General features: G+C 48.9%; 2 protein-coding genes across 4 annotated transcripts in view; one reads left to right on the forward strand and one right to left on the reverse strand.

The window, feature by feature from the left end:
- TPP2 (tripeptidyl peptidase 2) overlaps positions 1 to 11,330 on the forward strand; it is a 70,837-nt gene extending 59,507 nt beyond the window's left edge. For 2 of the 3 annotated variants that reach the window (XM_039255703.1, XM_039255704.1), the window contains 5 exons: positions 317 to 413; positions 1,381 to 1,511; positions 5,799 to 6,006; positions 7,714 to 7,833; positions 10,379 to 11,330. In XM_039255703.1, coding sequence (XP_039111634.1) covers positions 317 to 413; positions 1,381 to 1,511; positions 5,799 to 6,006; positions 7,714 to 7,833; positions 10,379 to 10,468 — 646 coding nt within the window. In that variant the 3' untranslated portion in view covers positions 10,469 to 11,330. Of the gene's footprint in view, positions 1 to 316; positions 414 to 1,380; positions 1,523 to 5,798; positions 6,007 to 7,713; positions 7,834 to 10,378 lie in introns of those variants that run through there. The other variant, XM_039255705.1, reaches the window with a different exon arrangement.
- A 6,125-nt stretch (positions 11,331 to 17,455) lies between these two features.
- Positions 17,456 to 25,873, reverse strand: METTL21C (methyltransferase like 21C). Its single transcript, XM_039255717.1, is given in 6 exon segments — positions 17,456 to 18,073; positions 19,327 to 19,444; positions 22,017 to 22,168; positions 25,405 to 25,557; positions 25,763 to 25,834; positions 25,837 to 25,873. Coding segments are annotated over 6 exon segments (927 nt in total). The 3' UTR covers positions 17,456 to 17,678.
- Between the last annotated feature and the right edge of the window lie 456 nt (positions 25,874 to 26,329).

Raw genomic sequence — 26,329 nt, forward strand, 5'->3', positions numbered from 1 at the left:
CAGCTCACAAACTGCAAGATCATGACCTGAACCAAAATCAAGAGTCAGACATTTAACCGACAGAGTCACTGAGGTGCCCTTCTTATTGAACTCTTAATTGAAATAATTTTCAATTTGATTTGCTTCTCTAGGGTTTTTTTTTTTATTTTTAATTTTTATTTTTATTTATGCTACCTGCAAATAATAATTCTTGTCTAATTATATTTCAGATTAGTGCCTTATGTTACGACTTGGAACTTGAAAATAATGTTAAATAATAGGGAAGACAAATTGTGTTGTTTCTAAAAGAAATAATGTTTCTTTCTTATATACATAGGCTGGATTCGAGTGACATTTATAATGAATTGAAAGAAACATACCCTAATTATCTTCCTCTGTACGTTGCAAGACTTCATCAGTTGGATGCTGAAAAGGTTGGACATATTGAATCTTAATACAAGTATTTCATTTTTATTTGTAACATGAGATAAGATTTGTATGTTTAGGGGACATGTAGTTTTGTATTTGTTTTGTATTCCTGCCAAATGAAAACCTGTTTCCTCAAACTGAATGTTCTATTAACTATTTTCATTCAGGGAATTACAGAGCGTAGCCATCCCTGTGACTTCAGCCTAGGATCCCTGCTCACAGTTTCGATCAGCGGGAGGAGGGATAGATAAGACACCCTAAGGACTGCTTTTCTGACATTCACATCAGGAGCCTGCTGCAAACCCAAGCACCTTCAGCAAAAGAATTCCTGCTTTGCATTAATTTTGTTCATTTTTAAGATTGGCCATAGTCTGTCTTAACACGGACCGGCTCTCGTTGGTAATGATGGCCGGTAGGAGAGTGCTAGTAGCCAATCGGAAACTATCCGGGTGCAGAGTGAACGTGAAGGTGTTGAGAAGAGACGGTGAGAGTGAGAGAGGAACAAACCACGGAGAGCCCCTGGGGCGCCGTGGCGACCGTGGCTAGCCCCCGGGCACACTCGTGTTGCTGCTCTCCTTCGCTCTGAATCATAAGCTAGGAAGACTTTGTTCATCAGCCCGTGGTTTTTTGTTTTTTGTTTTACCTCCCTCCACGTGGTGCGCGGCTGGGGCAACAGCCGCCACGTTTCTGAGAGGCCCAGAAGGGGCGTTGCCTTGGCAGAAAGCTGTTGACGTTTCTGTGACAGCCTTTTACCTCGCTTATCCCGTGTCACAGCAGCGGGGAATGTGAAGGAGGTCGTTTCTAGGGATGCCGACGCTGTAGCACCCACGCTCGGAGGCGGCACACACCCCGAGCGGAAGCAGCGCTCGGCCCACTCGAGCCTCGAGGCTCACTTTTAACAAGTGAAGGGACTTGGATGGACTCACTGGCACGCCCATTTCTTTTCTGATTTCTTCTTTGTTTCCTCCCTAGGAACGAATGAAAAGACTTAATGAAATTGTTGAAGCTGCAAATGCCGTGATTTCTCACATAGACCAGACGGCCCTCGCAGTTCATATTGCAATGAAGACTGACCCCAGGCCCGATGCAGCTACTATAAAAAAGTACCTAACCAGTAAATAATCTTTCTTGCATCTCATTTCTTAGTTACTTTTTAAAATTACGGAGAATATTCTTCTTTTCTGAGAATTGCTGTGTCCCTAGAATTACCAGTATGTGGATACTCCACCTGTAGATAGTTGGTAAGAATTTCCCCCAGTTGTTAAGAGATGAAGTGGAAGAAAAGGACTTTGCCTTCTCTGCCGGCAAAGACTCAAGCAGCTGTGATCCCCCCACTTGGGGCTGATGTGAACTGGGCATGTGCAGAGGCAAAGACATAACACCCTGCAGAATCAATTTCTGAACTGTCGATTGGCCAATATCGTGTGAAAGGCCCAGGTTTAGTTTGTGATGCCTGGTAACCCAGAGGGACATAAAGTTAGGCCAAAACCATCACCTGGCCCCACGAGTCAGGACGTGGCTTTACAGTATTCCATGCAGTGAAGGGAAGGCGGGGTGCAGTTTAGCTTCAGTAAAACCCAGTGCAGTGCGTAGAGCGCAGGGGCATTGCCGTGGGCTGATGGGCGAGTGTGTGGCTCCGTGTGTTGTGTGAGGGTCCTCGGCCTCACCTCTGCCTGCCCTGAACTCTCCTGTACCACTTCCCTCTCTGTCACTTTGGTTCAAAGTTAGAAACCCCTCCTCCTCTTACAGCTGTTGGAACGAACGTAGCGGGAGTGTGGAGGCCGCCCTGCGAGTGCTGTGATGCTCAAGGATTGCGTCTGCGGGTCAGAATACTTCTTTCTGTGTGAAGTTCCCGAGTCTGAACTGCTGGCATTGCGTTACATTCTAGGCTGCTACAACTGTTGTCAGCACTAATGTTACCGCTCTCATGTATGTTACAGGCAGTAGTTTTTAAGCAGAATGAGATTTATTCACATTAGGCTCTCGGACTTGTCTGCACCCTTTGCCACCTTCTAGAGGAACAGTCTCGAACGGTGCTGTGTTGTGCGTTTCTGAAGCGCCGGGTACATACAGGGAAAGCTTTGGGGCGTGTTAAATACATGACCTCCTTTAAACTCAGTCTCTTCTAAAGAACAAACTGAGTAGGGGCGTTTGTAGCCCGTATCTGCAGAGGAGCAGACAGGCTCGGAGGCTGTGTGGCTGGCCTGGGGTGCCGGGGCCGGAAGCGGGCGAGCCCATCACGCCAGCCCCGCCCCAGCCTGGGCCCCTCCATCTCTTAATAAGCAGCTCCTTGCGAATCATGAGAAGATTGACACGCCTCCTTTCTTTCTCAGAGGAGAATAGAGCATCGGCTCTGCCTTGCCTGTGCCCATCTTCCCTCTGTCCTTTCTGTGTCACGGGACAGAGGGGTCCTTTCAGAGGCTGACCCTTGTCAGCCCGAGACCCTCCCCTCTGTCTCCATCACTGCCCTCTGCTGACAAGCCCCTTTCTCCTGGTCTGCAGGCATCGGCGGCTCAGCCCACAGCCGTATCCCGGTGTCCTCTGTCTCCCATGGGGCCCCTGGCTTCTCGCTGGAGTGGTCTACACTGCAGCCTACCTGAGTTCCACTCCATGTTTACCCTGTTGCAGGAGGTGTCTGCCCTGATCGCCTGTGAGAAGCTCATTGCCAGAAACAGCGGCCCCTCTGAGGCTGCCTCGACCTCCCTAGCTGCCGCCAGCCTTCTCGCGTCTGTTATTTCTTCATTTGGGAAGATAGTATCTCTTCAGATTCATGTGTGTAGGCAATAACATGCGTGTGGCTCGTTTTGACATTTCAGTAGATATTAAGGTCCATTTATCCCTGCTGATACTCCGGCCTGTCTTTGCTGAATCTTCCTGTCCACAGAGGAAACGCTTAGTCCCCGGGTACAGCGAGCCCCGAGCCCCGGAGTATTGTGTTTTCAACCTCGTTAGTCCCTTTTTTCTCACAGTTTTTGTCTCAGATGCTGACTCCAGAGACCGTCAAAAAATATCAACCTGATAGGGCCCAGGCTTTAAAGATTGTAGCGGTAGTGACTTTTGCACGTGCTGGGATAAAACTAGAAACGAGCCGTCTGACGTTGTAAACATCAAGAGAAGCTAGTCCGTCTTTGGCAGCCTTGCATCGGTTTGTCCACGCTCACAATTAAGGTCTTTGCCCCAGGCCTTGCTTTGGCCAAGCCACGAAGGGCCCCGCAGACACGCTGCGCTGAGCAGAGGGCCTCGTCCAGGCTGGGGCTCCTTGTCCTGGGGTCAGGGCCTCACGAGCGGCCACGCGTCTTCTGTTTCTCGCAGGCGTTGGCCGGCGAGCAGGGGCGACAGTCACGCGGTTGCTTTTCATGTCCATGAGTAACTGCTCTCACTGTGGTCAGTCATGCGTCAGAAAGTGTGATAGCCGTTTTGTAATCTTAAAAACAATACGAGCTTTTAGATTTACCTACGGCTGCTATAGATAATCTAGTATCAAGGTTTAGTTAAACTGAAATTTATTTTGCCCATTGAAGTATCTGATTGAAGTTCTTCCTAAAACAATGGCTGTCACCACTTTGATGGTTCCTAACTAGATTTGATGCAGAGATGTTTGCTGAGCAAGCACTGCAGGTAAAGCATCACTGAGAGGAATGTGAAAAAAATTTCTACTCGTAGAAAGCGTATACTCTGATGCAGAAGACGGAGCTGCTGGGTAGGGTGCGATTACGTAGGGTATGATTGGGAGTCCTAATACGTAGTTTACATTGTGAAAGCCCCTAGGAAGGAGAGCTGACTTTGAGTGGAGAAAGCCTCACGGATGAATAAAGTAGTCGGTTCTAAATTAGATGAGGGTAGGGACTGAATATTCTGGATAGGTGGGACCTAGGTTACTGGATCAGAGAACGCGAAAATAGGGGGCTTGCAGGTAATTTCACCCGGGCCTGGCCAATACAGCACACCCGTGTCACCCCCGAAATTCTGGCTCCTTCCAGCCCTTCCCGGGGCAGCCAGGTCCAGTCACTCGGGACTGCCATGAATGATCAAACCTGCCTTGCCGATCCAGTTCTGTTCCAAGGCCCCGCTTCTCCGCCACAAGATGGGGACGGAATGGTGTCCCGCTCCTCGGCTGCCGCAAAGCAGAGGTGCAGTCCTGGCGGGAAGACGTTTCAGACGGCGGCTGGCGGGGCACCGGAGAAGCCACGCCCGTGCCCTGCAGCTCCTCGGTCCTGTTCTTCCTGTCCCCAGTAACCAGCGGTTCCCAGACGCGTTTCCACAGAGAGAAAGTTGGTTCTTTTAAGCTTTGAAACTCTTGGCTGAAAATCTCAGGCATCTTTTTTGGCATGATTGTATCTTCTTTGCAGTTGTATTAAGGAGGGTGACTTTGTTGGGATGTGCAAGTTGTTGTGGCTTCTCATTTTAATTGTCCTTTATACCGGAGCTCCTGTTGATGTTAGAGTGTCTGCAGACGTCCTGTGTCGCACCCTCCACCCCGGGTCCTTCAGGATCCTTCTCACTCTTGCACGGTTTCCCGTGTCCGTGTGCCTCAGGGGCCGCTCGCTCAGTGCCTTTCATCCTCCTCAACGTCACACACGCGGGACATGGGTTGGACAAAATGCCCAGAGAAGCACGTATCCTAATGACTCCCACTGTCTCCTGGAGAGTAGGCTCTTACTGTATTTCATTCAGCGGTGATTTATTGAGTTTCTGGTCTATGCCAGGCATTGTCCGGGCACTTGGAATACATGGGAAGGTCAGGGATCCCAGCCCTGCAGCAGGGCCGTGTCACCGGCGGGATTAAGAGTAGGGAATTCAGAAGCAGCCTCCTAGGTCGCTGCAGATCCTGCATCCACTGCTTCCTGACTGTAGGACCTTGAAGAAACATTTGTGCCTCAACTTCCTCCTTTGCAAAATGGAGCTAATTACTAGTATCTTACTCATAGAATTTTCTTGACTGTAAATGAGTTAACATGTACAAGTGCACGTTCAGGGTAAGCCTCATACAGTGTTTGCTCAGTTTACAAATGAAAGTCTGCTTCTGAAAGAACTTGTGTGCATCTGTACATAAATCTGTAAGGATCGCTGTTTACAAGAAATCTATCGAAGAGTTATTTAGCTGATAGAATTTAGAACTGAACAGTCCTTCACTTCTGTTGCTTCATGGCGTTCTGTTTCAGCCAGACACAGCTGTCGTGACTCATCTGTGTGTGTAATGCAGTGGCTCATTTGAGGTTTGTTAGAAATAAGGACCCTTATTTGATGGATGATACGGATGCAAACACGCGGCTGTACGGTATCTGCACTGTAGATGTGAGCCAGAGGGGGCGTGAACTCAGTTTCAGATAAGTCCGTACTTTGAAAAAACGTTCTCCTGACCTGTGAATCGTTTTGGGTTTGGCACACAGTGATATGGACAAACAGAAATCCACCCTCGTGGACGCCCTCTGTAGAAAAGGCTGTGCCCTAGCTGACCATCTGCTTCACGCACAAGACCAAGAGGGGGCTGTTTCAGGTGACGCGGAAGGAAGAGAGGAGGAAGGAGAGAACACTCTGGATTCTCTGACGGAAACGTTCTGGGAAACGACAAAATGGACTGATCTTTTTGACAATAAGGTAACCCGTCTGCCTCTTGTTTGGGCTCAGTTCTTGGGGGTTGCTTCACAAACCTCTCCCGGGCCCCATTGCCTCCTCTTTGCTGTCCCCCAGCTGCCTGGCCAGAAGAGGAAGAAAATGCATGGAATGTGGCTAAGCTGGGCTCTGAAGAAGACTCTGTGTTTAGTGAGACCTCATTTGTCTTACCTGTTTTAAACTGTTCTGCCGTTATCTTCTCTGTGTGCATAGCGGCCTTTCGGTGAAGGCAGTGACGTATGAAGCTAGAACTGAGAGCATCTAGAGATCATGTTTGTGCCTTCCCACATCTGTCTGTGTGTGGATTTGTCAGGGCTGCAGAGAGGGGTGCTGGTTCCTTTACATGTTATTTTTCTCAAAACCTCTTTGACTTTTAAATAGTTATCATCTGGGTTTGTAACTCATCAACTTTAAAATCCAGTTTCAGAAAAGTAACAGTGATGAACCTGTTGGTTGTGGGTTATAAAAACATCTTAAATCTCTTTGCGCTCTCGACTAGAATTCTCCCGGTAGGGACTGTAGAACTCCGGGTTCCTGTCAGTCTTCCTTCCTTCTGGAGATAAAAATAAAGTAAATGAAATCCGTGGAATTCTCCTTACCCAGCACAAGCCATTGTTTTCGTTTTACTAGACAGATGCTCTTCTCTAGATTCATTGTGATGAGTGGCAGTGCAGACCTTGAAGACGGGAAAAGTCCCCACCATGTCATGGCCGCGCTTCTGTCGCGGAAACGGGGTCATAGGCAGGAACCTGCAGGGGCCGGTGTCACAGCTGAGCCTGAGAACTGGGATCTGAAATCAGCCCCCGGTGTGCGAATCCCACCTCTTCCCCTTTTATCTGTATGACCCTCGGCAAGTTTCTGAAACCTGCCGAATGAGCAAGTCAGTACACAGAAGGGCCTCAGCGCTACTTGCTCTTAATCCTGGCACACGCCTGTTGCCCGTCTCCTCCACCCTCCACACCCAGCTCCGTGCTTGCTGCTGGAAAAAGATAAGAGCCTGGTGCATAAACACTTGACGAGCCTCGAGCCTCATAACAAGACGGTGATAAGTAACCCCGTATCCGCCGCAGTGCAGCTGTATCAGGCCAGGCACAGTGTCCCCTGTACCTGTAGCACCTTCATAGCAGGTGAACACTGTGTGTGGCTCTGGAACACAAATGTGATAGGGTTCCTGTCTTTGAGCTCATTCTCTACATTCTAAACGTGGAGACCAAGAAGGTAAATAAATGGTTACAGGTGTATTTGACGGATGCAGTAGTTAAACGCACCAGCGTACACATGAGGGATTAACAAGGTAAGAGTGTGTTTATAGAATATAACACTTGTGTGTACTTTTGTCCACTCTGGCAGTTTTGGTAATTTATAATGAGATTTCATAGTTCTGTGCTTCCCTTCTTATTTGCATTTTTGTGATCGCTTCTGTTAGCTCCCCTTTGCATAACGAGGTGTCTTGGTATGGATTCCAAGAACTAGTGATTCATCAAAGCTTCATTTTTTTCCCCCAACATAAGTTATCTGTTTTATGGAATATTTAACTTTTGTTCTTTCAAAACGGTTTTGAAATTGGCTTGGTGGAAAATGTTCATTTTAAAAGCTACACTCCTGTTAAGGCCTTAATCTTTTCGTTATTGAAGCTATAAGCCATAAAATGTAAATATTTCATAGATAGCTTTATCTTGTTTTACCTTATAGGTTTTAACATTTGCATACAAGCATGCATTAGTAAATAAAATGTATGGGAGAGGCCTTAAATTTGCAACTAAACTTGTGGAAGAAAAACCAACAAAAGAAAACTGGAAAAATTGTATTCAAGTAAGTGATATAAAATCATCACTGTTAAGCGTCCTCTCCATATCACATAGCAACAGGAGAGCTAGAGCCTTATGGTAGTGATTTAGCGATACTGACTTTACCGTGACAGATTGCTGCTCTAATTAACGTAATGCAAACTATAAAATAAGAGCATGAGAGACAGCCAATAAACTATTTACATCTTTTAAACTTTTCTTATTTTTAATTTAAAAAAACTTTTCTTTAAATTTATTCATTTTTGAGAGCATGAACAGGGGAGGGGGCAGAGAGAGAGACAGAATCTGAAACTGGCTCCAGGCTCCGAGCTGCCAGCACAGAGCCCAGCATGGGGCCCAAACTCATGAATCACGATATCATGACCTGAGCTGAAGCTGGATGCTTAACCGACTGAACCACCCAGGCGCCCCTTTATTATTAATTTTTTTTTTTAATTTTTTAATGTTTGTTTATTTTTGAGAGAGTGTGTGTGAGTGGGTGATGGGCAGAGAGAGAGGGAGACACAGAATCTGAAGCAGGCTCCAGGCTCTGAGCTGTCAGCCCAGAGCCCGGCACAGGGCTCAAACTCATGAACCGCGAGATCATGACCTGAGCTGGAGTCGGAGGCTTAGCCAACTGAGCTATATTATTAAATTTTTAAAACTCCTGTCCAGGGGCGCCTGGGTGGCTCAGTTGGCTAAGTGTCCGATTTCAGCTCAGGTCATGATCTCCCGGTCCATGGGTTCGAGGCTCACATCGGGCTCTGTGCTGACAGCTCAGAGCCTGGAGCCTGTTTCAGATTTTGTGTCTCCCTCTCTCTCTGCCCCTCCCCCGCTCGTGCTCTGTCTCTGTCTCAAAAATAAATAAACCCCCCCCCCAAAAAAAACCCACAAATCCTGTCCAGAAAGGACAGAAGGCTATACTTCGCCTCAGATATTTTCAGTGTAGGCAAATGCATTACGAATTTTAGACATGTAGTCAAAAGACAGTTTTCTTTATGAAGAAAACAAAAATAATTCCTTTTAAATCCATGTTGCCTCAGTTCTAAAATGGTTGAGCTTTCCGAGTTTATATTTGATATTATTCTTCATGTGAAATGATAGGCCTTTTTGTGATTTTTACCACATTCTGTATTATATGCAGAGAAATGCTGTGGTTGATATTAGAAACATGAGATAAGAAATTCTTCCTGTACAAGTTAATTGTCAAGTATAAAGCTTACTGAATTCCACAGGAATCACTGCAGCCCCATCTTGTCTCTGGACACATTGTGCCTGAAGGGTATCTGGGGTCAGGCAGCCTGGTCATGCAAATGTGGCCGAGGGTCTGCTCGCCATACCCAGGGTGTCCTTTGAATGTGAAACTAATCGTAGGTTCCTGGGGAAATTTTTTGTAATTGGAGGAAACCCTAGGTTACCTTTACCCTTAGAGCTCCTCTGTATACCTTCACCCATCTGTCCAGATTGTAAGACATTTTAAATCAGTTCTTTAGATGTTTGAATAGGCTAAGAGAAATCTTTCTGGAACTCGACCATTAAGGTGTGTAGTGTGATTCTCGTCACACCAGCTATAATCTGTGAGCTCTCACATCAGCAAAGCCCATGACTCACCCAGATGTTCATACCGGGGGTGTTTCGTAACTTGTGCGCCCTCCACTCTGTTCCTGTACTGCGTGTCCTCCACACCGCAGCCGGCACAGATGGCTTTCGACACCTCCTGCTGAAGCCGCATCGCATGCAGAATAAAATCCAAACTCCTCGCGTGGCCCATAAGGCACGTCTTGTCACACCTTCCTCCCCAGCCACTTGTCACACCTCCTCGGACTGGCTCTGCTCCCATCCCGCGAGTCACCTCTGCGTGGCCGAAGCAGCCACGGACGGCCCTGCCCACCCTGGGACCCAGCTTAGTCCAGCTGTGGGGGAGCTCTCCCCCAGACTGGCAGAGTAGGTTCCTTCTTCTTCAAGTTTCCCTTACGTGTCGCCTCCCTGGAGATCCCGCTCATGACCATCTCACTTCCCAGTCACTCTGTTATCTTATCAAGGTTTTCTTTATTGTATACCTGACACATACATCTTCTCTATGGACTCGCTTATTCATCTGCTCGTGGATTTGCTTTTGTACTCTTCGGTTTTCCTGAATAGAGCATAAAACTTGCCTGAAAGTGAGAAGTGACTTTGTTCAGTGCTGCTTTCCCGATGTCTAGAACAGTGTTTAACTTCCCGTCAGACAGAGAACGAAAGGCAGCTAGGTTGGTAGGAAGGAAGGAAACAAGTACATCGGAATGAAGAAGGGAAGATAGAAAGGTTAGTAGAAAGACAGCAAAGAGGGAAGGTTGGCCGGGATGGTCATAGTCGCCTGTTTGGGTTGGTTGGTAGGAAAGTGAGTACGTTAGCTGATGGTAAGGGAGGCCAGCAGGTAGGAAGGGCGATGGGTGGTGGGTTGGATGGAAGGAAAGTTCTCTGTGCTGCTACCACCGTATTATCAGTAAATGCTTAGTGCAGAATGTACCCTGAATATTGAGCTTGAAAGAATCGGTTTCTTAAGAATAAATGTTTGTGTTCTGTTCTAGCTGATGAAGTTACTTGGATGGACCCATTGTGCATCTTTTACTGAAAACTGGCTTCCCATCATGTACCCTCCTGATTATTGTGTATTCTAAACTAGGAACCGAGACTTTAAATTTTAAAAACGAAAATTTTATAGTGAATGGATATAAAAACAAATTTGTGGCATTTTTAGTCTAATGCATGTCTACATCCGCTATCAAATACTGATTATTAAAATGATGTGTATTTATCAGAGAATTTGCTGGCGTGTGGCTTAATCCATGTAAATCTAGACCTCTGACATCATGGTGTTTTTCTAATGCCCCACACGGCTGGCACCGGGCTGTGCCCTGGCTGCCAGCACCAAGGACTTTCGGTTGGGTTGCAGATCTCACTTGCATGATGGGTTTTGAACAATGACTTTTAACTGCAAACCTGTATAATTCTATTTTTTATTTTATAAACGAACAGGGTTTTAACATGCTCAACTTTAATTTTTTCAATTGTATGAAGGCCTTAAAAAGCTACATTAAGCGTAGCTAAAATTATTTATTGGACTAAAAAATAACGGAACTTCATTTCCAGATTTTTTTTCTTTTTGCAAACATTTACATTAGATTAAGGGGGAAAAAAAATAAAACTGACACAAATAAATGTGTGGCAATTGCGGGAGCATAACTGCTTCTCATGAAATCAGTCTTCATCTTGGAGTTATTTCAGGTGAATCATTTTTAACATCCTTTGACGCACAGAGCATCAGAATGAACTAATAATACATGTGTAAGTGCCAGACAGTTATTTATCAGGTATTGTAAAGCTACACATACGGTATGTTTATTAACGTTGAAATAATGTAAACACGCGAATAAATGTGCAAAAGCAAGATCCCAGTATCTGCCATATGCATTCTGGTACCTTCATTTTTTTTTTTTTTTTTTTTATAAATAATAAAGGTGAATATTGAAGCTTCTTAAAGTTGGTCTTAATTTTTCATAAATAAAATTTGGGGTTAAAGCAGAAATAATATATTAAATCAATAGAAAAACAACATGAGGTAATTTATATTTCCTATAGGCTTGCAATTATTTGAATATATTGCCAGTTCTTATTCTGTGACTAACTTTTGTGTGTATTTTTGGTTTTTTATTTATCTTTCTGGCTACTCTACTTCTCTCTCATTTCTCCATAAAATAAAGACACACGTAGACCATATGGAAAAGCCTCTACTCACTGACGCAAACGTGTTTGTGTGTGTGGTTATGGTTTGTACATTTCCTGCTCTGAAAGACCTCCCAGTTCTGCTGCTGTAGTCACCCACAGCCGGTTCTGGGGCAGTTGACCCCTTTATCTGATAAAAACATCCGAGCCTTCATGAGAAGTACAAATACGCTTGCACACATTTTGCGCACAATTTCTGAGCCATCTGGAACTTAACGTCCGTCGGCGAACAGCCACGTACATGTTCTCTCCCAAACACACGTCCTTCCGTCCTCACTCACACGGACAGGTGCCCACGTCTACACGTTCAGCCCGCGAGGAAACCGAGCAGCTCGGAAAGGGGAGGGTAGCTGACTGCTTGGTTGGTTATCAGACAACCGGTTTTAAAACCCAGGTTTTGCCATTCCTAGTAAGTGCCGCCTGCATGCGCCGCGCCCAGGGGACGCGGCAGCCACAGCCACAGGTGAAAGCTTGGGTCCTTCTAAGGGCTTCCATGAGGAGGCGCACGGCCGTAGCATGTGTGTGGTCCTCTGCATACCAGGCTCCAAAGCCCGTGCCAGCCGCTGGCCGTCTCAGGCCACCGCACAATCCCACAGGCGCCTGCACTTCTCTAGGCCGCCTCCCCGGGGGAGACGGCTTCTGGGCCCGAGATCTGAGCCCAGTTAACCTGACGACTTTGCGCGTGGGGGGTCTCTGTGGAATAAGCGTTCCAAGCTTTGGCGGAGCCCCCAACCCTGTTCGGCCCCCGTCCAGTGAGCGCCAGGCTGCTGGTTTGCAAGGCAACCGTGTGGCTGGGGACGCGATGGGGACAGGGCAGCGTGACACATCACAAGGTATGCTGTTCTGACATCCGGCCACGTCTTTGAGGATGCACGCCTCGGGTCCGGACCTGCATTTGGTTAATCCCACAGTTCTGGAAAAAGTTGCCCCTCAAGGAAGTTTTGCCAGTTTTCTCATTAGTAAAGGAGAAAATCTTCGCAAGTGTTTTTTTACTGACCAAATGGTCCCCCATTTTCATGGACCTCACATTTTTTTAAATCCAATTGTAATATAAATTTAAGGCTAGAAGCTTTCTGGCGGTACATTTTGATTTTTTTTAGCTTCTATTAATGTTTATTTCTTTTTGAGAGAAGAGGAGACACAGAAGCAGGCTCCAGGCTCGGAGCTGGCAGCACAGAGCCTGACGCGGGGCTCAAACCCACCAACCTGAGATCGTGACCTGGGCCCTGAGCCTGAGAAGTTGGATGCTTAGCTGCCTAACTGCCTGAGCCACCCAGGCGCCCCTGGTGGTATGTTTAAGTACTGCCTGCTGAGTTATGTGAAGGTTCAATTCTAGGATCCTTCAAATACGACTTACTTTTACATAAAAACGCCATCGTTTTAGAGCTCTGGGATTTCTCACGTTATCCCTCAGGTTTGGGTCTTTTTGCTACATTTTTAATGTGGAAGAAGAATTCAGCCATGGTGGGTTTTGGATACCCTAACCTTCAAAAACAGTGTGGAGCTCCAGGCACAGGAGGTGGCCGGGGACTCCCAACAGGCCGGTTAGTGGCAGCCTGTGTGTGTGTGTGTGTGTGTGTGTGTGTGTGTGATGCTGTGAGTTCCCAGCCTCCCTTTATTATTTTTAATTTTTAAATTTTTTTAAATTTATTATTGAGACAGGGAGAAACAGAGCATAAGCGGGGGAGGGTCAGAGAGAGAGGGAGACACAGAATCCGAAACAGGCTCCAGGCTCTGAGCTGTCAGCACAGAGCCCGATGTGGGACTCAAACTCACAAACTGTGACATCATGACCTGAGCCAAAGTCAGATGCTTAACAGACTGAGCCACCCAGGCGCCCCAGGGTTGGTTGGTTTGTTTTTTTAAAGACTCAATAAGCCTTTTATTAGTTCTCAGTTGTAACAAAAACTTCTATATCTAATTCCTACTTATTTCTTCTCTTGGAGCTAGTCTTCCACGGGCGGTAAAATGTTACGATGATGATGACTGGTTAGTTTGCTGAGGAGTTTAGAGAGCCGTCCACAGACTGGCACAGGCTGCTCTGAACTGTGTGATTCCTAGACCAGCCCTGTCGCTGGAACCTGGGTGAGCGGCCGTGACCGTGACCGGAGGCGGGGGGCGGGGGGGGGGAGTCCTGCAAAGCTGTCTTGTCAGCCTCGGTAAAGTCATTCTTGTTTCTTTGTGATTCGGTTAATACAGGAGGTAAAACAGTACCTTAAACAGCCCGGGAGAGGGGGCGCCTGGGGGGCTCAGTCGGTTGAGCATCCGAATCTTCGTTTCAGCTCAGGTCATGACCTCATGGTTTATGGGTTCAGGCCCCATGTCAGGCTCTGTGCTGACAGTGAGGAGCCCGCATGGGATTCTCTCTCTCTCCCTCTCTCGGCCCTTCCCCTGCTCTCTCTCGAAATAAGCAAACTTGAAAAAAAAAAAAAAACGCCAGGGAGAGGGAGCGCCTGGGTGGTTCTGTCAGTCAAGTCAGAGCCTGCTTGGGATTCTCGCTCTCCCTCTCTGCTCCTCCCCCAATCTGTCTCTCTCTCTCTCTCTCTCTCCCTCGAAGTAAATAAACTTAAAAAAAGGAGGGGAGGCAGGTACAGTCTTCCTGTTTCCTATTTCTGGTAATGGTGGCCAGTTTTTGCTCCACACCCACTGAAAGCAATTGAAAGAGGTACTTTTTAAAGAAACAGAAGGGGGCACCTGGGGAGCTCAGCTGAGCATCCGACTTGGGCTCAGGTCGTGATCTCACAGTCTGTGAGTTCGAGCCCCGCATTGGGTTCTCTGCTGCCAGCACAGAGCCCGCTTTGGACCCTCTGTCCCCCTCTCACCGCACCTCCCCCGCTCGCTTTCTTTCTCTCAAAACTACAGAGCACATGCTCGGTGCTGGGTCTGTGGCCCCTCCCCAGTGCTAAGGGACCGTTCCCAGTTGTCACTGGCAGGAGCTTTGCCATCATGGGATTTCTCACCCCTCCTGCAGCAGCCACTTCCTCGGATAACGTCTCTTTGCCCTGGAGCGTGTGTGGCCGGGTCCCTCTCCCCCTCTCCCCTCCGGCGGTGAGGTGTCAAAACACAAAGGCTGGACTCCCAGCCTGGGTCTCTGCTCCCTCACCCTGGCTCAGGCACTGAGGATCCGAGTCGGAGAAGCAGGCACAGAGAGATGGAAAGGAGGGGTCCTTTTCATTCCCCCAATCTTCAAAAATCCTCTTGAACAGAGAATTTCATACAGAATAGGAAAAAAAAAAAAAAAAAAAGAATCAGTTCTGGCCTTTGTTAGTCTGAACATAATTAACCGGAGGAGAAAACCGCATTGGTAACAAATGCACGAGGGCGCCGGGAAAGAAGAGGGCGGTGGGTGTGCGGCCCCAAGGGGCAGGGCCGGGGGTGTCGCGGGCAGGAGCGGCCTCCCCGGAGCCCACGGACCGCGGGCGGGTGAGAGGCAGACACGGCCCCCTGCGCCATGTGGCACGAGCCTGCCGCGCGCTCCCCCAAAGGTACCACTTTAGTTTCAGTTAGAGCCCCTGCTTTTCCGAGAGGCTCCCAGAGATTAACAAGCAGGTGTATCGTTGATGGAAGCCACGTCCGCTCGGGGGCCACACGTGAACCCTCCCAGTTCCAGAGGCCGGGACAGATGTCAGTTTCCACCACGCAGTTAGGACCGCCTGCATTCCCAGTCCTAGACGCGAAGTGATTCTAGAATCTTGACTGTGCCAAGCCCTATCCAAAATGTGAATAGAATATAAAGCAACTGAAGCTCTCTTCCCCAATTCTCCTTTTATGAATGGCTTTTAAAGCCCCTCGCCTATATTTCAATGATTCTATGTACTGAGCTACCTCAAAACTCAGTAGCATCCAACAACAATCCTCTCTATTCACTCATGAGTAAGACTTGGCTGGAGTGCGATCCAAGCCACCATTGGCCTGGATGGCTGCAAACCGGAGTCATTAAAACGTACAATTTGCATGAAGAACCAGATAGAGGGACGTAGGAAAGGGACACCCCGGGGTGCCGTCAGCATAATGCAGCGGGTAGAGACGCTCCAGCAGATAAATGGCAGGAGGAAAAAGCAAGAGATTCAACCTATAGGTTGAAAGAGACGTCAGGTACCTGCCAGTCAGTGAGTCAAATTTGTGGACCTTGGCCGTTCCCTGCTTCCGACAAACGCTGAAAGTAAATGTCATGACATTTAAGAGACAACCGGAAATTGGAACACTGGCTTTTTCAACATATGAATATGCAATACTACATTATTTAGTATAAAATGTTATATTACATCAAACATATTTTGGGGTATAAAATTTTATGTTACATCAATCTGGCTCTTCTAAAAGAGCAGACTTGTATCCATTTAGAAAATAATAAAATAAGCATATGATCATCATATTCCTTTGTTCTAGAAATCTGAAAGAATTCCACTTTTAAGTCTAAGAAGAGACACGGGGTCAGGTCCCAAATGTTATATGTTAACATTTGGCAACCTTGCTAAACTCTTTTTTTTTTTTTTTTAATGTTTATTTTTGAGAGACAGAGCATGAGTCGGGAGGGGCAGAGAGAGGGAGACACAGAATGGGAAGCAGGCTCCAGGCTCTGAGCTGTCAGCGCACAGCCGGACACGGGGCTCGAACCCACAAACCACGAGATCATGACCTGAGCGGAAGTCGGACGCTTAACCGACTGAGCCACCCAGGCGCCCCTACTAAACTCGTATAAATTCCAATCATTCCACTGTAGATTATCATCTGTAGTTCCGGGGCCAGCAAACCATGGCCTACACAAGCTGAATCTATAGCCTGTTTTTCACAGGGTCCACAAGCTAGGAGTGAGTCTTGAGTTTTTACAAATGGTTGTAAAACATATGTGTATATTCTGTAGACGTGGTATGTAGCCTGAAGATACTTATTAACCTGCCTTTCCAGAGAAATGTCTGCAGACCCTGGCTTACATCAACAATCATACGTCACCCACGAATAGGGTCCCTTTTCTTTCTTCCATCCTAAATGTGCCTGTTTTATTCCTCTCCTTTATTTCTTTTTTTTTTTAATATTTGTATTTATTTCTAGGAGAGAGAAAGAGACAACGTGAGCAGAGGAGGGTCAGAGAGAGGGAGACACAGACTCCAAAACAGGCTCCAGGCTCTGAGCTGGCAGTCAGCACAGAGCCCGACGCGGGGCTCGAACCCACGAACCACGAGATCATGACCTAAGCGAAAGTCAGACGCTTAACCGACTAAGCCACCCAGGCGCCCCTCCTCTCCTTTATTTCATTGGCTAAAACCTCTAGTATAATGCTGAGAAACGGTGGTAGCTGGATTTTTCATTTTTCCCCCACCTCAGAGAAGAAACTTTAACATTTTATAGTCATGATGTTTGTTTTAGATTTTTTGTAGCCTTCCATTATCAGAACAAACAAAACTCCCATTCTTTCCTACTTTTCTAGGAATTTTAACCATAAATCAAAGCTGGGGGTGGGGAGGGGAACCCAGACAATCCAGAAATGTAACTTGAAATGGTTGCAGGCAATTAATTGGCACAGAAGCAGGGTATTTGTAGAGTAAATTATCTTCTGAAGTTCCTAAGATAATATGCCTTCCCATATTCTAGTATTTTTCACTTTCAACCAGTGTGAAGCCTCTAACTCTTCATGTCCCTCAAAATCCTCTCCCTTTGCTGCCACTAAAATCTGTATAAGTAGATTCTTCAGAATGAAGGTAGAAGGACCCTTTCAGGCTCAGTTTCAAAGGGCACGTGACAGAAGTGCATTAACAGATTCGCAGTTAAAATAACAAGGGGGAAGTCGGCTCTTCCATTTTATTCATGGAATAAATGGAATGATTCCATTCACCAATTTATTCATATAAAGTTTATTAAACAATTGAGATCTTTTGGGCGCCAACAAAGCTACTTTTACGTTTTCACATTATTCTTTGTGGATATTTAGATTAATCAGATCATCTTAAATAGGTTCTTTTAGAAAGCCGCCGCAATGTTATTCTAGGCGTACAGGTCATTTTTCTGCACTCGCTTCTCAATCTTATAAAAGGTCTTTTATTGACAGGACAACGTCTAACACCGCTCAAAAGACACACTACTGTTTCGAAAGGCATTTTGCTTCACTTAATCCCATTTTAGAATCCCTTGGAAAACTTTGACCGATGACTCCGGAAATTCAGCCACGAGTGTTGTATCGAAAACTTGCTTGAATTTCTCTAAAAAGTCGTAATCGGTGCTGAACCTGAATTTGTTCGCCCACAGCAGCACCGTGCCTGGCTGACAGAGGTGAGCCATGGTGGCCAGCAGCTTGTCCAAGAAGTAGTGGTGGTAGACGACGTCCGAGGCCAGGATGTAGTCATAATAAAACGTTGACCTGGGGAAGTGCTGCTCCAGGCTTTCCCCCCAGACCAGTTCTCTCACTTCGGGCAGATGCGCCGAACGTTTTAACGTGTTCTTCAGGAGATTGTATTGAAGGTTTCCTAGGACGTCGGGCAGATCCGTTGCTGTGACTTGAGCGCCTAAGAAATAAAGAGAAAAATCGTGATCATCACCTGGAAACATTCAGGCAGCCACAGGGGACACGGGCCCTCAGGGAGAACACAACACATGTAACGGGGCCTCTCCGCTCTGCCCCCGTTGACATGCGGGCTGGACATCGGCGACCCAGTCCCGCTGGTAACTCTTTTCTGTGGGGAGTCGGCGCTGAGTCTGATGTGTGGCAGCGCCCGGGCCTCTAACCCCAACGGGTGGCATTCAAAATGTCTCTAGATGTGGCCAAATGCCCTTCGTGGGGCAAAATCACCACCGAAATAGAATCATGTTAGCATTTTTTAAGAAACAGTGGTGCAGTGTTGGAAGATTTCAGGATAATTAGCTGCTTCATATAAGAATTTATAGTGTTTTTCTTTCTAAAATTCTCCTTATCTGAAGATTTGTGGGGGCGCCTGGGTGGCTCGGTTGGTTAAGCGTCTGACTTCAGCTCAGTTCACGATCTCACGGTTTGTGGGTTAGAGCCCCGTGTCAGGCTCTGTGCTGACAGCTCAGAGCCTGGAGCCTGTTTCAGATTCTGTGTCTCCCTTTCTCTGCCCTCCCCTGCTCATGCTCTGTCTCTCAAAAATAAATTAATGTTAAATAAAAAACAAAAACAGTTCGGTTTTTTCTTTTATATGAAGTATTCAGCACCCAGTTTTCTTTCCACAGGATGATCTGTTTTGTCTGACTCTCCCCAACCTAAATTTGTTAAATTAACTGTTAGGCGTCTTAAAGCTCGTGACGAGAGTCCACAAAATGCATCGCCATGCTTCCAGGTTGGTTTGAACAGAGCAGAACTGTAATGGTGTAGGCAGAATTATGCCACATTTGTGCCCACCCCCTGCTCGGTGCCCGGGAACTCACAACCTGCATGTGGGGCATAAATCTGTCTTCACCTTGGATTAACTCACTTGTTTCTCTTCAAAGGGTAGTTATAACATTTCCAACGAGAAACAGGAGACATATTCACAACAGGGGCTGGAGAGGTCGCACTTCCAGAATTTGAACTTCATTACCTGGTCATTGGTGGACTGGGTGAGGTACCAAATCTCTCTCGGATGCACTTAGCTTTTTTCTGGGCTAACAGTTTTCACCCCTCGCTTGTGACATTTTGGGGGGACTCGATGAGTGAAATCATGGCCCAGCACCTAAATCCCAGCTGGCCGGACAGAGAGCACTCACTGTCATTGCTGCCAAAATAAAGGTTTTTTGAAACCAAGTCAGGAATAAACAGACAAACCTAAAAGACTGGCCACGATGGAAACAAGGCCCGGGCCAGCACCAATTTCGAGTACTTTAGCGTCTTGGAGATTCAGTTCCTCTGAATGTTCTTCCAAATACTGACACAAAGCTGTGGCCTAAAAAAAAAAAAAAAAAAATTTGCAGTGATCACCTGAACGTCGGAGTGTTGGAAACCCGTAGCAACCCCCCCTTCCCTACCCCTGCGAGACACCAAAAGAGACGTTGTTAATAGTTCCAGTTTATTAAGGGATTCGTAAGGATCAGCATCTGCATTCGGTGCCATATCTGGACCTCTGGGATGTGAAAGGTACAACATGCATAAGAGGGGCTGGAGACACACTTGCTCAATGGCCTCTATCTGATGACGCTGGATCAGTGTCCCCAACTGGCAGCGGCCACATCAGCTCAGCTCTCCCAAGTCCAGGACCGAAGCCTCCAGAACAGCACCTCCCGCTCGGTCTGGTCCAGCCGGGCCGCCCGCTTCAGGGACAACTGCTGTACAAGGAAGTCAGCACCTCCCTTCCCGACGCAGTCACCACCCTCGGTCACCGGGGGCCTGGCCAGGTGCCCACGCTGGTGGGGGGGAGGGGGTGGACCTGCGGCTCCAGACTGCCTGTCTGCCGTCCTCGGACCACACCTTGAGTCGCAGCAATGAGATGCTAGAAAGCACATGAAGGAATTCAGGCAACTGTTTACCCAGAAGCTCAGACGTCCTTTCCTTCTTCCTTTATTCTCCTCTTCCTCCACCTCCCTGACCTTCTACAAAGACATAAAGGGTATGGGCTGTGCACGGTCTGGCAAGGTGTTTACATGGAGGAGTCTCCGCTAGCAACGCCACAGACCCCAGACATCAGGAAGGTTCCACAGAGGAAGTTCCCTGAGCACATTGAACTCTGGCTTGCGAGTAGCGTTAGGTCTCTTCTTCCTGTGGCTGCTCCGGGCTCCTTACGATGCCACTTTTGTCTGGGGCCTGGGCTGCAGGGGGGTGGCCAGGACCGTGGGAGACGCGCCCCCCAGTGAAGAGTGGGACTCTCCGTGTCTCCTCTCTAGGACGGGGTGGGGCTGCGGGAGGGGCATGTAAACGGCTTCTAAGACAGGTGGGGGGTGTAAAGGAGGCTCACTCCAGGGACCCAGGGGGCCAGCGAGAGGGGACCTAGGTGCTGAAGGAGCTCGGAGAGGGCTGCGGGGACGTCCAGCGAGGAGCGGCAGGTGGAACAGCACCATCGCAGGCACACTGCGCAGAGTTCCGGGCGTGGGAAGGGAGCTCTCTGGCTGAAGACGACGGATAGCGATTCGGGGTGCAGGGGTTTCCACATCAGGGGGTGTCACCCCGAGCCATCGCGAGGACCTGCTGTGAGGGGTCCTCTCAAGAGGCGGCTGCAGGCTTCCCTCTGCGCCCTGCCCTGTGAGCGGCCCAGCCCCCCGGGGGTGCTGTCCGGAGACCCAGCTCGATGGACCCTGCATGGTGAACACCCCCACCTTCCCGGCCCTGGGAACCCGAAAGGGGTCTCCTCCGCAGAGAGCCGCACCGGGCGTCACACCTGCTTTGGCAGCTTTCAGGAAACCGGGTGCCAAGAGGCGAGGGCCGGCGGTGAACGGCGGAGGCCTCGCCGAGAACAGAACAGGCCGGTGGGCAGAGGCCCTCCCGGCCCCGATCTCCCGACACCCCTGCCCAGCTGTCCGTTCACCGCATATACTGCACCACGAAGCTGCGGGCGCCTTCGGTGGTTTTCAAACGGCTTATTAGCCAAAGAGGCTCCTCCAGAAGCGCATCAGGCTCATGCGCAGGGGTGAACACGCGCTGCCTTATCCGGGGGGAAGCGGCTCCAGCAGCCCTTTGTTTGCCCCTTCCCTTGTCCCCCTCCTGGCACCCCCTCACCTGCCTCCCGGGACCCAGGACGCCCCTCCCAGGGAGCCCTAGGGCGCCTCCACCCGCAAAGCTCAGCCAGCGGGTCTGCATTTGAACCCAGACCCCAGTGCCATCCCCTGGCGACGACAGAGCAGCTTGGACCGGAGCCTCCAGGAGCAGCCGGGCTGGCATTGGAGGGCGGCTGCCCCAAGCCCGGTGGCGCGGCTTCCCCCAGAGGGTGGCCGTCCTGAGCCCCCGTCTCCCCAGCTGTCGGGCGAAAGCAGGGTCACCTTAGCAGTCGCTTCAGTGAGTGCTCACGACCCTCCCCCAGCGACTGTGTGCCACCGGCGAGCTGGGTGCCCCACCCAGATCGGGGAGGGAAGTGAGCATCCAGGGCCACACAGCAGGAACTAGCTGGGCTCCCGGCTCGAAATGCAGTGTCTCCCCTTTTTCTATGCCCCCCCCACGGGCTGCTGCAGGGAGGACAGGGAGCCCGTCTTCTACACGCTTCCCCTGGGAAACCCACGGCCTGGAGCCAAAGGGAAGCGAGCACATCTTCCCCTCAACATTCATATGAATTTTTCATCTTACTTCCTGAAATGTGCAAGCCTATCTTAACGAGAAAATCAATGGAGGGATATAATCACTCCTGCAGGAGATGCTGTTCCTTTGTGAGCCCCAACGCACCCTCGCCCCCCCTGGGGGCCAATGAGTCACCCCCACTGGGGAAGCACAGGACATAAGAGCTCTTGGCACATTGTTCAAGGCAACCCCGGCGTATGGAATCGCCACTGTCGCCCCCGCAAACCCCACCATCCCGAATGCAATTGCTGCCTCACCCCCGGCCACACCACCGCGCCATAGCTCTCTATCGATTCCTGGATGACAATCTTGGCGCCTGCAAACAGATAGTGCTCCTGAGTGTAGCTCTCGTAGTCTGTGGGAACGAACTGCTGGAGGCCGTGGAGGGATGGGTCCATGTTGTTAGTATCTACGGGGCAGAAAATAAAATAGGTTCCATGATGTGTGTGTCCAGCGCAAATGCACACCGGGTAGAACTGGTAAGAAGGGAATGGATTGGGCACTTTTTCCACAGCGAGGGACTGATGCTGCCCATGACCGTGGCTGCCAGCTAGCCAAAACTGAATGATCTGGGATGATGGGGACATGGAGTTTGGACGTGATAATTCGAAATGCCAGCGGATGCCCTGGGTCCCCTCCTCCATGCAGTGGAGGACAGAGAGGCACAGCCCCATCTCTGCCCCTCTGTTTTGATGGCAGGAGAAAGTGAGCTGACCAGCTGAATGGCACAAATGAGCTGTCTGGATGAGGACCTAGACAAACACGGACCTGACTATTTTTAGGTCTCGAAGTGAAGTAACATTCCCGCACGTTGGCAGGAGTGTGTTCCTTAAATGCTTCCTACAACTCCTCAGCAAAAGGTATGGGCCACCCAAAGACGAGCCAGCTCCCCAGTCCTGGGGGAGGGTGTCAGATGAGCCCTGGCTATTAAGTTACTATTGCTTTAAATACCCTTTCAACTCATAGGCAGCTATTGAATATCCTATAAAATGAGAGGAAAAGAGCACCAGATCGAGACTGGTCATGCACATTTTGCAGAGTGTTTCAGAATAAAAAGAGCAGCGCGAGAAAATGTCAGGACTGAGGACACTCAGCGCGCACACAGCAGAAGAGAAGGTACCATCAGTGAGAAGGAATTAGCAGCAAGGAGCTGCATGAAACCTGCCTTTGCTCCCTGAGGCCCGCCTGGGACATTTGTCACTACAGGAGAAATATGGGCCTTTGGAAAGTGCTAGAAGGAGCGGGGTGGGTTAACATTTGAGATGTTCTCATCAGAAATCTATACTGAAGGAGAAAGAGGAAGAAGAGGGAAGGGCACGAATACAAGGTGAAGGGCCGAAGGTCTTTGGAGAAACCTAATGAGGAGTGCACCCTCCCTCACCCTGACGAGCGCGTGCTGGCCCAATCACTGGAACAGGCTCACAGAAGACCACAGACATGTGGAGTCAGCTCTTCTAAATGTTTACAACCATTTGACCATGCCTGTTGAATCCAATTGTAAGCAGACAAAAACCCAAAGAAACAAGGCTTGCATTTTGTCTTCACATGTGTTTTCATTTTGGTTTTTTAGAAATTAATTTTCGTTGTATGTTACAAGGAAGTGTCAGCATGCAGCAGACTGAGAAATGGTCTTAGAGCCCAGCGGAGCACGGGGACTGGTTTGTAGACTAGGTTGTAGACTAGGCTATAAGACGACATTGTAGACTAGGTTGTAGATGAGGCTGTAGACTAGGTTGTAGGCTAGGCTGTAGACTAGGCTGTAGATTAGGTTGTAAACTAGGTTTGTAGATGAGGTTATAGATGAGGTTGTAGACTACGTTGAAAACTAGGTTGTAGACGAGGCTGTAGACTACGTTGTAGACTAGGTTGTAGATGAGGCTGTAGATGAGGCTGTAAACTAGGTTGGAGACTAGGTTGGAGACTAGGTTTGTAGACTGGTTTGTAGACTACGGTGTCCACAGCCCTTTAGGAGCGCTGCTTTTGGCCCCCCTGTTCTGATGGAGCGTGGGCTCCAGCCCCCGGGGGAGAATTTTGTGCCCTGACTTAAAGGTAAGCTTTCCAGAGACCTGGGGCTTCACAGAACAAGAACCTGCTAATAAATAGCGGCCAAGTCAGTCCTGAGATGTTGTCCTTTCCTGTCCCACACCCAGGTAGGGGGGAAGGAGACCTGCGGCCCTCACCTACCTCTTTTTATGGGAAGCTCCTAATATCTAACACCACCAATCCATTATCTGTGAATGACCAAAGCGGCACTAGCTTCTCCCAGGGAGCCAGAGGCTGACAGGGCTTTGCAGAGGTGCTAAAGAGGTAGAGCACTAGACCGCGGTGTGCCAGTACCTGCTTCGCAGTCAGTGTGGGGCGAGGGGCAGAAGCACTTGTAGGGTCTGATGATTACTATGGTGTCAATGCTCCCACCGCGGCCATTGCCAGCCTCCAGCGGATGCCGGGGAGGGAGTGTTTCCACCATGCAGAACGAAGGACATCAATAGCCTCAAGTGCATAGGTAGTCTTAAAGGCCATCTTATAATGTAATAAACTAAGTCAGGATGAGTTCTGTTTATTACCTTAGCCTTTAAATATTCCTTTGGCTTTTATATAATCTATTGAGTGGTAAGTTTGCATAACTTAAATTTCAGTAATGGCCATGTTTAACAACAACCCTCAAAAAAATCCCTGACATTTAGGAGCTGGGACAGGCCAGCTGGTACAAGGAGTTGGTACAGGGCGACTCCTTTTCCCTCTGAGGTTTCATCACTGGAGTAGGTGACTCGGAGGAACCAGACCGGCGAGGACTCATGCCAGCTTCTCCAGGCTTCCCTCTGCCGCTGTGGCTCAGACAGCTTCTTCCCTTCATCCCGCATCTCACACGCTGGGGACTTACTCTTCTCTGACTGCAGGAAAAGTCAATGGGCTGATTTGGAGCGGCTCAGCGGTTCACAGGCTAATGAGCTGGTAAGTCCTGTATTCCCAATCAACATTGTACACAAACACCAGCATACAAATATTCTCCCATAAGACCCTTCTGCATCCTACAAAGATAATTTATGTTTATTGCATACTAAATATTTTCGCCCATTGTATCGATGCTGGTCTGAGAGCATTAGCGAGATCGGAAATTAGAGATAGAATTGCCTTTGTCCATAAACTAGTTTAGCAAAAATAAACGGTCCTGATTTGTGGAGCTAGAGCAGAATTTTACCATGTTAAATGATTATAAAGTTTGGAAATGCTGTATCTTGGCTTTTCTGACATTCACCATTGTATCTAACATTTATGACTACGGAGTCCCTCTGTGCAGAAATGCAACCCATGTATGACACAGCTGCCGGGGAGAACGTTCTGGCGAAAAGCCGAAGTGAATCAGGATTCTGTTTCTTTTTAAGAGTTCTTATTAACAAAAATACAACCATCTGAGATTTGTACACAGGTTAAAACCAACTTGTGGACTTCGAGAAGTGCATAATAAGGCAAATAAGGATTGCTTTTAATGCTATGCCTCTGCTCCATAAAGGCGCTTCTCTCCCAAGCTTCACTATGGGAACCATCTAGTTAAAAGGAAATGGGAACTCTTGTCACAGAAGTTAACCAGGAAATGCCAAGGACAGGGAAAGCGCTGAGGAGGTGCGCGGTCTGGGAGGAGGTTACCTCCAGGAGTTCCGCCGGTGCCTTCCTCCTCCTCCCGGGGAGCCCCCTCCGCCGCTGGCGCTGGCTCGAAGCGGCCACTTGGGGTCCGCGGCGCCTCCTGCAGGTGCAAGGGCTGCTGCTAGGAGCTCAGACACACGTCCATGACGGCAGCCGCTGGAGAGCAGAGAACCGGCCCAGGCTGGCTGAGCCTCCCAGAGGCCCCAGAAGGTGCAGCTTATCGCCTTAGCATCTGCTGAGCCGCAAAGAACCCCTGCTTCTCAGCTTAGCTCCCCCGGTGAGCAGAGCAGCTGCCCAAGGCGCTGTCATCCTGCTTTCGCAGAGCGAAGGAGCGGGGGACCATTCAGACACCACACCGCACCTGTTCTGTGCATCAAGAAACGCAAACACAGAGCAAGCGTAGCCGGAGGACAGGCGGGCATTGCAGGGGTCTAAGATGGATCTCTACTCGCTTTTGAAACCGAACCTTCATGAAGAAAATCTGATCTAGCAGTGCATCGTACCATCACGGGTACCATGAGGGTTGAAGGGTCAGTGACATCATGGATGAGAAGGCAGGATTTGAACCAAACCCAGAGCCGCTCCCTCCTCAGCTGAGGCTTTAGTGCAAGATCGTAGAAAGCGTGGGGGCTGAGCCAGGCGCCTGAGCTGGCTGCCCGCTGGGGCACTTGGCAACCCCCTTAATCCCCTGCCCGCCACTTCCTCATCAGCAAAACCGGGATAATAATATCTGCCTACTTCCTAGGGCCATGGTTAGAAGCCTCCGGAGGGAGGCTGAAAGCGATGCGCCCAGAGAGGAAAACTACCAGATTTAGAAAAGCTGAGCTGGCCACTGGGGTCCTTGATGGACATCAAAATAGTAACACGTGATGCCAGAGCAGGACGCATATTTTGCCAAGCCCCCGTTCTGGTGCAGGGCATTGATTCG

Source organism: Hyaena hyaena, unplaced genomic scaffold, assembly GCF_003009895.1.
Source record: "Hyaena hyaena isolate Hyena2069 unplaced genomic scaffold, ASM300989v1 scaffold_541, whole genome shotgun sequence".
NCBI classification, from domain to species: domain Eukaryota; kingdom Metazoa; phylum Chordata; class Mammalia; order Carnivora; family Hyaenidae; genus Hyaena; species Hyaena hyaena.